General features: G+C 36.5%; 1 protein-coding gene across 3 annotated transcripts in view; it reads right to left on the bottom strand.

Annotated features, from left to right (window-relative positions):
- The window catches only part of COL12A1 (collagen type XII alpha 1 chain), a 118,903-nt gene that overhangs the window by 58,463 nt on the left and 44,880 nt on the right, over positions 1–15,560 (bottom strand). For all 3 annotated transcript variants that reach the window (XM_059400141.1, XM_059400140.1, XM_059400142.1), the window contains 10 exons: positions 14,194–14,343; positions 13,993–14,112; positions 13,729–13,893; positions 13,056–13,202; positions 11,192–11,331; positions 10,548–10,677; positions 4,071–4,213; positions 3,675–3,804; positions 1,672–1,808; positions 418–547 (listed from right to left, as the gene is read on the bottom strand). In XM_059400141.1, the coding sequence (XP_059256124.1) occupies positions 418–547; positions 1,672–1,808; positions 3,675–3,804; positions 4,071–4,213; positions 10,548–10,677; positions 11,192–11,331; positions 13,056–13,202; positions 13,729–13,893; positions 13,993–14,112; positions 14,194–14,343 (1,392 nt within the window). The remainder of the gene's footprint in view (positions 1–417; positions 548–1,671; positions 1,809–3,674; positions 3,805–4,070; positions 4,214–10,547; positions 10,678–11,191; positions 11,332–13,055; positions 13,203–13,728; positions 13,894–13,992; positions 14,113–14,193; positions 14,344–15,560) is intronic.

Here is a 15,560-nt window from a genome sequence, read left to right as displayed (position 1 = left end):
TCACCCACAAGCACGTGCACACCCACACACACAAAACACGCACACACACCAGTTAAATATCTGGAAGATGCAGTAATGACAGTGGTTGATAGAATAATAGGAGGATAAAAATTATCATAAAAGGAATGGACATGTTCAATCACTCTATTATATACCTAAAACTAATGTAACTCCATATATTATAGGGGAATTAAAATTAAATTAAATTAAAATTAAAAACTTAATTGAAAATAAAAATAAATAAGAAGAATGGACATGAAGGTAGAAGATAAGAAGAAAATAAGTAAAAAGCAATCTGAATTCAAACATTAAATACTCAAAAAACTGGAACCAAGAAACAAAAGGACCCAGTAAGTTCAGTTACACAATCATGTCATGTCATTTCTCAAGTATCAGTGTAGCACAATTATAACTTACGGGTAGTTTCTTGAGCAGTCATGGGGGGAGACTCCCCTTCATCATACACTGCAGAGACGCCTACTGTGTACAGGGTTTGTGAGAAGAGGTCTTTGAGAGGGGTGCTGGTCCGTGACCTGTCTACCTCTACCTGTAATAGAGCAGTGGAACTATTTTTAGAAAGGGTCTAGTTTTAACATCTCTGTTGTTTATTGTACTTCTTAGCACAAGAGCATAAGAATTGTGCTACAAAAAATAGCAATGTTTTTCAATATGCATGAGTCCAGGAACTGGAAACAGTTTAAATGCTTATAAAGTGGGAAAATGTATGTACTAGAGCTCTATTTGAATGCCAAGGGTTGGTAAACAAGACTGCCAACAGAGTCAAACAACCTAATCATTTTTCACTGACAGTTTCTCTGTTTCCCTTTGCATCACTGCTTTATTTCTCTCAGAAATGTTCTCCTGTACATTATCTCATTTGCTGTGCACAAGAGCCCTGTGAGACCCTCTGGTCATGGTGTCTCTTTCGAAATTGAAACCTAGAATGAAATGAATGTGTGCATATGTATAAATTAGCTTTGATATAATCCAACTGAACAGCATGGTCAATACCTAGGGGCTTACAGAAACCATTTCTATCTTCCAAAAATGTCTCTGAGATTCTGACATTGATACGCTCCCAAGCACACAGAAGTTTTAAACCCATTCTCTAGAGAAAACCCTCAATTTGCTCCCACTTTGAATTAGGTTGTCATGGAAACAAATCTCTGCCCCATCTCAAAAATGCTCATGGCCAAAAGGACTTTCCTCTAACAATCTATTTATTTACGCTTTCTCTCAGAACTTCTCCATTGTCCTGTCTTCCTATCATCTGACAAACTCTCCTTTTCCTTCCCGCACCCTTACTGGCTTTTATTTTTAGACACATTATTATTATTTTTTTTTTTTTGGTAATTCATAGAATGTAGAGCACCAAAAAAAGACATCTGGATGAGAAGGAAGTACTATCTACGTTCTATAACTCTTTGTCCACTAAGGGATGATGATTTTGAGATGAGGATCATGGAAGAAAACATTTCTAAAATAAATGCAACAAAATCCAATATATTATCAATATTCAAAAATTGCTCTACTAATATTACAAGCTTTCAACCCTAGATTAATAAAGTGACAAATATTCAAAACACTCTATCCTCTGCACTTTTTTGAGTTCTGTTGTTAAACCTACTAGGAAAACAAATACTTCCAAATCCATTCTAATCTTCAACCTACCTCTTTGACATCGTCTTCTGGTGTTTTGTAGCGAACGATGTATTTACGCACTTTTCCCGGCGCGGGTTCCCATAAGACATTCATGGTGCTGTGAGTCACGTCTCTGAGTCTCAGATCTCGAGGTTTGGGTAAAGGCACTGGAGATGCATGAATAATGAGCTCCAGATGTGGCTCTCAACCACAAAACTCTAAAGCATTCACACAAGCTTTCAAGGAGTTGTTTAAAGAAAATTTAACAGTGTGCAGCAAAGTAACTTTAAACAAATAGCTCTGATGACAAAAGTACTATGATTCTACCAGGTAAAGCTCACGTCCTCTTAAGAAAATTTCTTAAAATATGATAAGTTGAAATTTTTATTACAATTCTAATTTATCTTTTATATGTAAACTTCCACTCTATTTTCTGGCTCTCTCTTGCTGCTCAGCTATAGTACATCATAATTCACCACAAATGCACAGCTTGTGTTTCTTTCTCAGATATTTAAATCAGTTAGGATAGAGAACAAAATCCAAAGAATTATGGTCTCCTAAGAATAGAAAATGATAGAAAAACAAATGGTTATGAGAGTGAGGGATGAAGATGGGCCAAAATTAAGCACCTGGTAAGCTTATAAGAAAATCCATAGGGGTCTAAATGGTTACGAGAAAATTCAAATGATAAATTTTTGCCAAGTCAAAGCCTTACTTAAAAAGAACAAAGACGAGGATAACTAACAAAGAAAGTTTCTTTTGTTATATGAGACAGATCTCACTTTCTAGCTGCCCGTTGACCAATTTCCTTTTGTTTCTCATTTCAACTCTGTGCATCTGTTCTCCTAAATGTCTCCCTCCACCTACATGATTCTGCACCTTTATCCCTTTAATGTTTTTGTCTCTCGGCATCTCTCTGTGGCCTCCCTTCCTCCACTGGTGCAGTCAACTTTATATCAAATCCATGACCGCACTTGCCTTTCATCCCAGTATGACTCTGGGGTCTTCTCTCCCAGCACTTTGAGAACACATGTCTCCATCCCTAGCTGGCTTCCCACCTTTCCATCTGCCACTACCTCATTTCTAACAAAGCCACCAATTCCAGACAGGGTTTAATAAATAAAAAATGATTATTTGTTGTCAATGAATTTATACTGTCCCGCCCTTCAGGGGCTCTTTATCTTTTCTGCCTTATGATTATTCTCAGTCCCCTTTTCTCCCTTGAAGATTTCTTCTGTCTTCTTAATTGTCTTAAAAATGTGGGCTGAGTCTAAAATTTAAGCCATGTCATCTATCTCATCATGACCTCAATAAGCATAAAACAAAACCTCCAGCCAGGAAAGGCAAGGGTTCTAGGTGCAATTCTTGCCACTTTTCAAGAAGAAAACACCTAACTGCCAGTGAATCAAGCCAAAAACGCAAAAGGAATTGATCAACGCACACAAGAAAAGTGCAAACCCCAAAGGAGTTCATGCGCTCTATGTTGCCTGGTATTACCTCGTGGTACATTCCCAATATCTAGCATAGTGACTGAAGTATATGACCAATGTTTTTGGATTGAGTAAGCTGACTAACTCACTTAATTGAAACAAACTTTTCTATAAGTGCCATAAAGTACCTACTTCACCAAGAACTTGGAACATCTTAATATTAAGTCTAATATCTTCCTCCAAAATTACACTCACCCAACATTCCCTTCTCACCAGGGCTATGTACCTTACTTCATGGATATACAACACCAACTTTTTATGCTCCATGCCCTGACACTTGGCCAAAAGTATACCATCAATTGTAAGAAACATCTCAGTATCAGCTATGTTCAATGTGGAAAAAAAAGTACATCCTAGAATCAATTTAAGATGCTGCCGTAAGGCTAGAGTTAATTTTAATTCTCAAATTTGATTGCCATAAGATAACCTTGTGACTTATGCATAAATTATCAAATTATTGATAACATTATTGGGTAAAAGAAAAATCCTAATGAACATTATGTTTACAACAGAAAGGAAAGAAGAACACTGGCAATATCTTACACGTGACTTCCCGAGCAGTGACAGGTTCACTGGCGAGGTCATGCAAGGCAGCCTGGACTGTGACTGCATACTCGGTGTTGGGAAAAAGATCAGTGAGTTGCACATCATTCACTGTTGGCCCCACACGCATCTGCATATGGACATGCCAAAGGGAAATAAGACATTCAAATCAAACCTTTCCACTTACCAGGGATATGCAATTACAGCCTACTTGTAACTACTAAATGATAACATAACTTTTCTTTTTCATCTCTCTGAAATGAATTTCCTTCTTCATGCTAATGTTTTTAAAAATGTGTCACAGGACCCATCTATTTTTCTATTTTTTTTTTTTTGCACATAATGTTATAAATGATTTATAAGCAACTCAATGAAAAAGAAACAAATGTCTCCCACCTCTTTGGGTTTTCTTGGTTCTGTGGCGTTGATGGGTTCATATGACAAGGTGTAGCCAGTAGCCCCTCCCACTGGCTGCCATTGCACATGCATGGTGGTAGGGCCAACATCATAAATATTCATGCTGACCACAGGGACTGGTACTGTTGGAATGTAAAGGCAAACATCAGTCTAATGCCTGTCATTCTACTCATTATTAATTGTTGTTTCCTACTTACTAAGTGATATTTATATATGCTAAATAGAGAATCAGTTACTATGAGAAGTCAGTGAGAGCGAATAGAATCCTTTCCTCTCTCCTGAAAAACCCAATCTCATTGTTCATTGCCATCTCATACTCAGGACTGCAAGTTACAACTATTTCATGGAGGAACAAAGTTTAAATTTCAACGGGCATTCCAATGAGTCTATATAGAAGCCAAAATAGATACCAATTTCCTGAGATTTCAGTCTCTTTTTCTGGAACATCTTTAAGTTGACTATTTTCAGTCTTCAATCATGGAATTTCATACATAAGTAACCAGCACAGTATTTTACATCAGCTTTCACAAAAAATTAATTTAAGTGAGAGAGTCATAAATTAATAACTGGAACTTAGGGGATTCATGAGTTTTTTGAAGATAGGTTCATGAGGCACAGTAAAAGATTTACAGTCTCCTCTTCATTTAATGCCAATATAGATTCACATATATTGTCCAAAGACTGAGTTTAAAGTTTTCAGAAATTATCAGATTAATCCTGCCCATTATGAAATATTTTATTTCCCACCTCCTATTGTATAATATGAAGGCTAGTGACAGAAAACATGGAGGAGGGGTTCAAGATGGCAGCATAAGAACACTCTGAAATCACTTCCTCCCATGATATAATAAATTTATAGCTACACTTGAAATCATATCCTCTGAAAAGGACCTGAGACTAGATAAACAGTGCCTCCACAACAAAGATAAAAGAGATAAATCAAGCAGGTAGGAGAAGTAGAAACTCAGCCTTGTCCAGGACCCCACCCCAAGCATGGTGACTCACAGTTGGGAAGGAATTCCCAAAATATGGAACTCTCCCTCAAGAAGCAAAAGAAGTGTGCCCACATCAAGTACCTTGATCTTTGAGTCCAGCACCTGAAAAAGAAGCCCCTAAAATGCCTCATTTTGAAAATGAACATGAAGTCCAGGAAAACCAAGAAACTAGAGGGAATAGAACATGCTCTTAAAGAGCTCGTGCACAGACCCACTTGCCCTGGGAGCCTGCGTAAAAGCAACAGTTTGGAAAATGCCTAGATCATAAGTGAGATAGACCTACTTACTAATTTTAAAGCAGTTGCCAGAGAGGCAGGAACCTGCATTGGCCTTCTCTACAAACAGAAGCACTGACAGGTGTCATTTTTGCAATCCTAGTCTAACTTGTTAGTGATAGAGCTGGAAGCACCCTTTTTGGTGTTCTCCCTCATGTCTGCTAGTATGCGTGCTACATGCTCCATCTGCCCCAGTAGCAGTTGCACGACAACCAGGCTGGGTGAGTGCCCCATACCCCACCGACCCTGCATCAAAGCTGTGGCCCCACCATAGCCAGCAGGTCCACATAGTCCACACAAGAGATGTCCCACCCACAAGATGGTTGCCTGGCTCTGGAGTCCAGGGGAGACTGTACTCTGAACCCCATGGATCATCTCCTACACGAGATCATTCCTTCCAGACCAGGAGAGGTATTATTTTTACCTGATAAATATACACAGAGAGTCAGGCTAAATGAGGAGACAGAGGCCTATATTCCAAACCAAAGAACAGGACAAATTCCCAGAAGAAAATTTTAATGACATGAATATAACAACCTACTCAACAAAGAGTTCAAAGTAATAGTCATAAAGATATTCACCAAACTCAGGAGAAGAATGGATGAACACAGTAAGAACTTCAACAGAGATGGAAACTAGAAGAAAATACCAAACAGAATTTGTAATTGAAATGAAAAATACACTAGAGGATTCAACAACAGAATGGATGAAATAGAAGCCCAAATCAGTGGGCTGGAAAACAAAGCAATGTATCTCAACTGGACAGAGCAACAAACTGAGAAAGAATTTTAAAAAGTAAGGATACCTAAAGGGACCTTTAGGACAACATCAAATGGTGTAATATTTGTATTATAGAGGTCCTAGAAGGAGAAGAGAGAGAAAGGGCCAGAAAAATTATTCAAAGAAATAATAGCTGAAAAATTCCCTTATCTGGGGAAGAAAACAGACATTTGGGTTCAGAAAGCCCAGAGAACTCCAAAAAAAAAAAAAAAAATCCAAACAGAACCACACTAAAGTACATTATAATTAAAATGGTACAAGTTAAGAATAAAGAGAGAATCTTAAAATAGCTAAGAAAAACAATTTAGGGATGTCTAGGTGGCTCAGTCAGTTAAGGGCTGCCTTTGGCTTGGATCATGATCCCAGGATCCTGGGATCGGGTTCCACATTGGGCTCCTTGCTCCACAGGGAACCTGCTTCTCCCTCTGCTTCTGCTTGCCACTCTGCCTGCCTGACAAATAAATAAATAAAATCTTAAAAAAAAAAAAGAAAAAAAGAAAAGAAAAACAATTTATTCCATACAAGGGAAACCCCATAAGACTATCAGAGATTTTTTCAGCAGAAATTTTACAGGCTGGAAGTAAGGGTCATGATATATTCAAAATGCTGAAAGGAACAATTTTCCAACCAAGAATTCTCTATCCAGCAAGATTATCATTCAGAATTTAAGGAGAGATGAAGAATTTTCCAGATAAGCAAAAGCTAAAGGAGTTCATCACCTCTAAACTGACCTTATAAGAAATGTTACAGGGATTTCTCTACACTGAAAAGAAAAGATAATCATTAATAAGAAGAAAATATATGAAAGTAACAATCTCACTGGAAAAGGTAAAGAGATAGTAAAAATAGATCAATCACTAATAAGGCAAGTATGAAGATCAAAAGGTATGAAAATCAAAACATAATAAAATCAATTAAAATTACAATAGTTATCTAAAGGATCATAAAATAAAAAGACATAAAATGTGTCATCAAAAATATAAAATATGGGGAATAAAAATGTAAAGCTTTGGAATGGTTTCCAATTTAAGTTGTTATCAATTTAAAAGAGACTGTTATATACATAAGATGCTATAAGTGAACCTCACAGTAACCACAAAGAAAAACTTATACTAAATACATAAAAGAAAATAAGAAAGGATCTAAGCATAATATTAAAGAAAGCCAGCAAATCACAAGGAAAGAGAGAAAGAGGGGGAAAAAAAGGTCAAAGAAGAACTTCAAACACAGCCCGAAAACAAATGGAAATAAGTATATACCTATTGATAATTACTTCAAATATAAAAGAACTAAATTTACCAATCAAAAGACAAAGAGTGGCTAACTAGATTAAAAAACAAAAAAGAAATGTCTATGTGGTACCTATAAAAGACTTCAGAGCTAAGGACACATACAGACTGTGAAGGAAGGAGATAAATTATTCTATGCAAATGGAAATGAAAAGAAAGCTGGCATATACTCAAATCAGATAAAATAGACTTAAAAACAAAGACTGTCCTAAAAGACAAAGAGGAGCACCACATTATGATAATGGATGAATCCAACCAGAAGATACAACATTTATAAATAAGTGTTTATATATAAACACCCAACAAAAGAGCACAAAACTATATAACAAATATTTGAAAACCTAAAGGGGGTGGGGGCTCCTGGGTGACTCATTCTTTAAGTGGCTGCCTTCGGCTCAGGTCATGATCCCAAGGTTCTGGGATCAAGCCACACATCAGGCTCCCTGCTCAGCAGGAAGCCTGTTTCTCCTTCTGCCCACTCCCCCTGCTTGTATTCCCTCTCTCATGATCTCTCTCTCTGTCAAATCAATAAATAAAAATCTTAAAAATAAAAAAAAAAAACTAAAGGGAGGGAGAAATTGAAAATAAAACAATAATAGGGGACTTTAACACCTCACAGCAATGAATAGATCATGAGACAGAACATCAATAAGGACATTTTTACCGTAATTGACACATTAGATCACATGGATATAACAGAAATATACATAATGGATATATAATCAGAATATTTCATCCAAAAGCCACAGAATGCACCTTCTTCTCAAGTGCACATGGAACATTCTCCAAGACAGATTACATGTTGGGCCACAAGATAAGTCTCAATAAATTCAAGAAGACTAAAATCACATCAAATATCTTCTCTGACAACAAAAGTAGGAAACTAGAAATCAATTACAATAACAAAACTGGAAAAAATACAAAAACATTAAAATCAAACAATATACAATGGAACAACCATTAGGTCGTCAAAAAAAAAAAAAAATCAAAGGAGAAATCAAAAAATACCTCAAGAAATTGGAAAGAAATATAACATGCCAAAATTTATGAGATGCAAAAAAGAGTTATTAGACAGAAATAGGCCTACCTTGAGAAACAAAAAAAATCTCAAGTAAACAATCTAATTTTACAGCTAAGGAAACTAGAAAAAGAAAAACGAAGGAAGCCTACAAGTTAGTAGAATGAAGAAAATAGTAAAATCAGAGTCAGAAATAAATTAAATAGAGAGTAAAATGAAAATAGGAAAGATTAGTGAAATGAAGAGCTGGAAATTATAAAATTGACAAACCTTTAGGTAACTAACAAAGAAAAAAGTAAAAGGATTCAAATAAATAAAATCAGAAATGAAAGAAAAGTTAATGATCTCACAGAAATACAAAGGATTATAAGACACTAATACAATCCATAATATGTCAACAAACCAGACAACCTGGAAGAAAAGGGCAAATTCTTAGAAATATAGTCTTCCATGACTGAATTAGAAAGAAATAGAAAACATAAGTAGACTGATTACTAGGAAGAAGATTGAATCAGTAATCAAAAACCTCAAAATAAACAAAAGTTCAGAACCAAACAACTTCACTGGTGAACTCTTCCAAACAGCCAATAAGATTTAATACATATCCTTCTCAAACTCTTCCAAAAATTAAGGGGAAGGGAATGCTTCCAAACACATTATACAAGGCCAACATTACCCTGATACTAAAACCAGACAAGGATGACAGAAAAAAGAAAATTACAGGTCAATATCCTTGACAAACATAGATGTAAAAATCCTCAACAAAATATAAGCAAACAAAATTCAACAGTACATTAAAAGCATCATACGTTATGATCAAGTGGGATTTATTCCAGGGGTGCAAGAATGACTCAAATTCACAAATCAATCAATGTGATACATAATATTAACAAAATTAAAGATAAAATCACATGATCATCTCAATAGATGGAGAAAAATTACTCAATAAAATTCAATATCCATTTGTGATAAAACTCAAAAAATGGCTATAGAGGAAATATACCTCATATAAAGAGACCATATCTATCTATAATGGAGTGCTGTAATGTATGTAATGGAGTATATAATGGAGTACTTCTCAGCCATAAAAAAGAACGAAATCTTGCTATTTGTGGTGGGCCTTGAGGTGATGCTAAGTGAAATCAGAAGAAAGACAAATAGCATCTGATTCACTCATATGTAGAGTCTAAAAACAAATAAAAGCCAAAGAAACAATGAAACAAAACCAAATTCATGGATACAAAGAACAAATCAGTGGTTGCCAGAGGGGACTGGGGTCAGAGGGTGGGTGAAAGGGCTAGAGGATCAAGTGTAGAGTGACGGACGGTAATACCGTTTGAGGGGGGATCCCTTATAGTGTATACAGATGTTGACTTATAATGTTCTACACCTAAAACTTATATAGTAAAGAGAGAGAGAGAGAAGATAAAGATTTAACAGAACTGAAGATTAAATAGAACCAATCCTTGCCTTGGAGAGAGTGATGCCCAATTCTTTGTCTTCTAAGAGGCCTCCCTTCCCCTGGAGTCCAGCCAAGAAGATGGGAGAAGGAAAGAGTATTTTTATGTGGCTTCAAAAACCCTACCATGCCTCAGAAATCTTGCCAGGTACAGGAACAAGGAACATCTCTGTCAAAAGCTCTACTCAAAGTCAGAGCCATTAGAGCCTCTCAAGCAAAGACCAGGAGGCAACGTCCCGAAGACAAGGGTGATCTCATTGATAGGAGGAAAAACTGAACACCTGCAAAACTGAAATAGGTCACCTCTGCACAGTTCCCCTTCCTAATCTGAGTTCCACTCCCCACATGTTATCTTTCTTAAGACGTGAATAACTCTATGAAAGGTAAGTTATCCCTCCAAGTTATCTATGGCTATGATTACCCATTCCACCAGTGGGGTCCCATGATGACAAGAACAAACAGTAAGAGCAATTGAGTATTTATTGAGTACCTGGACAAGAACACACTCAGTAAATATTTGTTGGATGGATATTGAATAAAGGAATGATTTGGAGGGCTGCCAAAAATCCCATATGGAATGCCTCCTGTTTATCTTAAAAAAGAAAATGAGGAGATTTTTTTTTTTTTCAATCAGACTTACAGGTTTTTTCTGTGCCCTTCAGCGGTTCACTATATTCATCTTCCACTACAGAATACACATTAACAACGTACTCAGTTTCAGGCTTCAGATCTTTCAGTACTGTGCTACTTTCCAGTCGGCTGACATAAAACTAGGGGAAAAAAATAAAATAATAATAACCTGTGTTGTAATTGCTTCCCTCTTTTCTACTATAATTAAAAAGTAGTTAACTGCAATGAGCTTAGAAATTATATTTCAATGAGGCCATTGTTTTTCATTTTTGGAAATTACCAGATTACAATGAGATCTTAGACAATTCATGTAATTTATTCTCCCAGCTCTTGTTTCCTTATTTGTAAAATGAGTGGGTAAACTAGATCATATTTAATGTTTCCTTCCAACTCCATAACTCTAATATAAATTCAAAATTAATCAAGCATCCTTTTATTAAAAACCATATTGGTATTCTGCAATTCGTAGAAACTGTAAGAATTTAAGCAAAGATCTTTCCCTTTAATTAAGCCCAAATGAAAGCACCATTGCTGACTCAGTTCTGCCCCACTTGACATCTTTCTTGCTCCACACCCAACATTTTTCTGAGCGCTCATGTGAAGAAGTCAATCTCGCTATCAGGAGGGAATGGGTTGTAGGTGTTGCCTACTCACTTCTTGACGTTTCCCTCCAGAAACTGGGTAGTATTCCACCTTATACCTATCCACACTGTCAGAAGGAGGTGTCCAGCTCACTCTAAGAGAACGATGGGTTCGCTCAGAAATAACCAGATTAGAAGGTGCTTCCAAGTCACCTACATGTGGAAACAAAATCCATACGCTTATTTCATTATTATAGCAAGGTGATGAAATTTGAAATTAGATTATAATAGCACTACTTCCCATATTTTAAACTTGTACACACATATACAGTGTATCAGTCTAGAGTCCCATTGCTCATAAGACTTCTCTGAATGGGTAGGCAAAGGATTCTTCAGTCCCAGAAGATTCAAGGCTGGGCTCATTGTCTTTCATTAAAACCTGGTCCCACCCTTCCTTTACGAAACCACCAGTTTACCAGTCACCTAACTCAAAAACCTCTGAATCAACCTTGAATATGTCCTCCTTCCTCTAATCTTACACAATTGGCAATTCTATTGTCTCTATCACCTTTAGTACTACCCAAGTTCACCACATTTAAATTCATCATGTCTTACCTCCTTAACTATAGGTTATACTCTGTGAGAATGGAATTGGTTTCTTATTTGTGTTTATTTAGTTCCCCTACAGGACCTAGATCAGTGGTAAGAGAAGTTAACCACTTTCTTAGTCAAGAAAGAAGAAAAACAACCAAGTCTTTTCAAGTTTGGGAATACCCCACTGCCTGTGATTATGCTCTCTGTGGGTAAAGTGAAATGACCAATGAACAACAGAATGACTACAGAACAATATCCAGAATTAACATCAATGAAAATAGAAATACTAAATTCACTGTGACCATTAGAAAGATGTCCCCAATAATAATTTAAAGAGACTTAACACAATGACTTCATTAGCATGTCAATCAGTCTCATAAAAACTCTTTAACTGTCTTTGTAAAGCTGGGGAAAGAATTTCCATTCTTAGTACTCTAACCTTTATTATAGTTGGGTCATAATCAAGCCTACAAAATTATCAAGCAATTTTACTGTCTGAGAAACTAGAATGAATGCAACTATTACATAGTTGATAAAAAAAAAAAATAAAGGAAAACAGATAAAAGATGTTTTCATCCCCACTCAAAGTCCTCTCCAACTAAATAAAACTACAGCTCTCTCAGCTAATCCAGAGCCAGAAGCCTACAAATTCTGGCTTCTTGGCTGGTTTATTTCTCCAGGGAAAAGGTCAGTCTGTTGTTCAAAATCCAAAAAGAAAATCTGTAAATGTTTGGAGAGAAAAACTCAAAAAGAAAAAGGCAAATAAATGCATCCTCAATACCCAAAGCATACGAACCATTTCTACCAAAGTATTTATCTTCAAATAAGTTACAAGCCATTTCTAGTTTGCTGCCATCGGAAACAAATCAGAGAAAAAATCAGGAACTAAACTAATGATTTTCAGGGCACCTGGGTGGCTCAGTGGGTTAAGCCTCTGCCTTCGGCTCAGGTCATGATCTCAGGGTCCTGGGATATAGGCCCACATCCAGCTCTCTGTTCAGCAGGGAGACTGCTTCCCCCCACTCCCTCTCTGCCTGCCTCTCTGTTTACTTGTGATCTCTGTCTGTCAAATAAATAAATAAAATATAAATAAATAAATAAATAAACAAACAAACTAATGATTCTTAACTGAGGACATTATTTTCCCCAGCAGTCATTTGGCAATATTTGAAGATATTTTTATTAGTCACAACTCAGGGGATGCCACCAACATCCAGTGGGCAGAGCCAAGGGATGCTGCTAAACATCTCTCAATACACTAAAGGGCTCCCTTCCCCCATCCCAAAAATATCTACCCCAAATATGAACAGTGCTAAGGGTGAGAAACCCTGGGATAATCTTACCTGGACCTTTGACACTGTTACACAAGTTAATGGTGAGGTCATCTACAATCTTAGAGAGTGACTCAAAATCTGCCACATTGTATGCGTGGGTATCATCAGGATCTGTCGCGATCATCTTTAATTCATCTTCATCAGCATTTTTAATACCTTAGGGAAAAAAGGACATATTCAAATTCAAAAGCATTTGAATTTTCAATGTTAAGTAGAACATATATGTGATTCTCCTCAATAATGATTATCTATAGTTACAAAATAGAAACAAAGGAAAAAATAATATAAATTAAAAGCTATTCTGAATTAGATTCTTCTAAATGCTTCTAGCACCAATTTCCCACCAAAAAGTGTCTCTTGAGTGTTTTTTCTGGAAAGTAAAATAAAGGCTATCAAAAATAAACATGGTGCCACGGAAAACCAAACAGGAATTTTCCTGGATCCTATTACTAGTACATTTGTCCTCTTGATCCATTACTTTCTTCCAAGAAGCCATTGTAGTTCTGTCCCATTTCAAGGGGAAAAAAGAAAATAAGTTAACTTCTTGGCATATCATTTTGATAAATTTTGTGATAGGGAAAATATGTTTGTTTGTTTTTTGTGCTTCAAAAAAATTTTTAACTACAAAAATATCCTCTGCTTTTGTAATCCCAGGGGCACTGCTAGACTTTTGAGTGCTTACCAACAGCAAACAGCTCTACGCCTTCATCCTTGAGTTTCTTTGAAGGTGCCTCAACATCATCCTGTGACTTTCCATCGGTGATGAGAACACCAATTTTTCGAGCTCGAGGCCTCATGCCAGCTTGGGTCCTGAAGCTCTGTTGACGAATGAAATTCAAAGCCATGCCTAGTGGGATTTTTAAAAGAGCACCAGTCACATCATTATTCAGCCACAAGTTCTGACCAAAAGCAAGAGCTAAAAGTATACCACATCACCCTTACTCACCTGTGAGAGTATTGCCTCCTTTGTATGGCAAGTTTGCCACAGCTTGCAACAAGCTCTTCTTATCTCTGTGAGCATTTAGCTGCCACTCTGTTCTGGGGTCCCCACTATACTGAGCAAGGGCTAAAATAACATCATTGGCATTAGTGTATATAAAAGAGCATGATGAAAATGTCTAAAGGTCTTCAGTATTGCCAGACCTACCAATCTGTACTCTTTTGGGACCAATCTCAAAGACTTCCACAATGCGAGAGATGAAACTCCTCACAGTTCGAAAATTTGCCCGGCCAATGCTCCATGATCCATCCACCAGCAACACAATGTCTGCTTCTGCTCTGGTAATACACTCCATCCCTAATGTGGTAATCATGATACAGGACAGGGTCAGGAGCAAATTCTTCACAGGGTTACTTCCTAACCATGCCTCTGCCATCCCTGGATGCTTGCCTAGCTGCTTCAGTTCTGTAGCTTAGCTTTGTGATTTGGAGGTCAAGACTTTCAACATACGTCCATATGGTTTATTAACCTCAAATAACATTCAAGAAAACCCCCAATTCTCCAGTGATAATTTCCATGGCAAATCTTTCCTTCATCTTTGACCATATTTCCTGGCCACTATCATAGACCCTGGAGACTTAAATTAAACCATCATTGTAAATATGAATGGGCTCACAAACCCAAGAGCTGAAATAAATGAATAAAAATGTATGGCTATCTTACTATAAGGCATCAATAACTTAAATAAAATTTTAATGTGATCTAAAGATTACATGCTGTATTTTTCCATAAGATGTATTGGTCATCAGCAGACTAATATGAAATGAGCTGATAAAATGTGTGAGCTAAGAAGGGTCTTAGTGAGCTAAAAACATCTTCTAAAATAATTAAGCTTCTGGGTAATTATTTCATATATCACGAAGGATTAGACACCTGACTCTTAAAATTAGACCTTTTTGAAATAAAGATATGTTGTTTTAAAACCTGATAGCTATTATATTATTAAGTTGTTAGCTGTTTAACTTTATCATTGACTATGTATAACAATCAAGTAAATATAGGTGGTGAAGTCCGCACATTTAAAAAAACAAGAAAGAAGGAAGACAAATTAGAGGAAGTATGCAAACAAATATACAAATTGAGAACTGTAGAGACAAAAGGACAAACACTGATACAAAGCTAGGGTGCTTTGGAAAGAGAGAAAAATCCCAATATCCTCAGTGCACAAGCTACAAAATAAAAATATAAGTCAGTTAATATCATCATAACAGAAACAATAGAACATTCATGCAAAACAGCAGGATTTGACACTTTTATATTTTATCTACATCATATTTTTTAAATACCTTCTCTTCTGATAGTTTACATTCCCAGCTATGACTTTTCCAACTTCTTGCCATTTTAGCATCTCATCTTTATATTGTTTTTAAAAAAACTCTTTGAGAAAAATTAAATGGTGCTCATCACACTACAAAGGTGTCCTTTGCGTACAGTACACTGCACCAGGATTGAGGACTCCCAGATACTACTCCAAACACCTAAAGCTTTGCAAGCCTTCCCCCACCCTGCCTGGA

The sequence above is a fragment of the Mustela nigripes genome, chromosome 5 (assembly GCF_022355385.1).
Source record: "Mustela nigripes isolate SB6536 chromosome 5, MUSNIG.SB6536, whole genome shotgun sequence".
NCBI classification, from domain to species: domain Eukaryota; kingdom Metazoa; phylum Chordata; class Mammalia; order Carnivora; family Mustelidae; genus Mustela; species Mustela nigripes.
The sequence above is the reverse complement of the archived record's forward strand: the minus strand, read 5'-3'. Positions and strand labels throughout refer to the sequence as shown.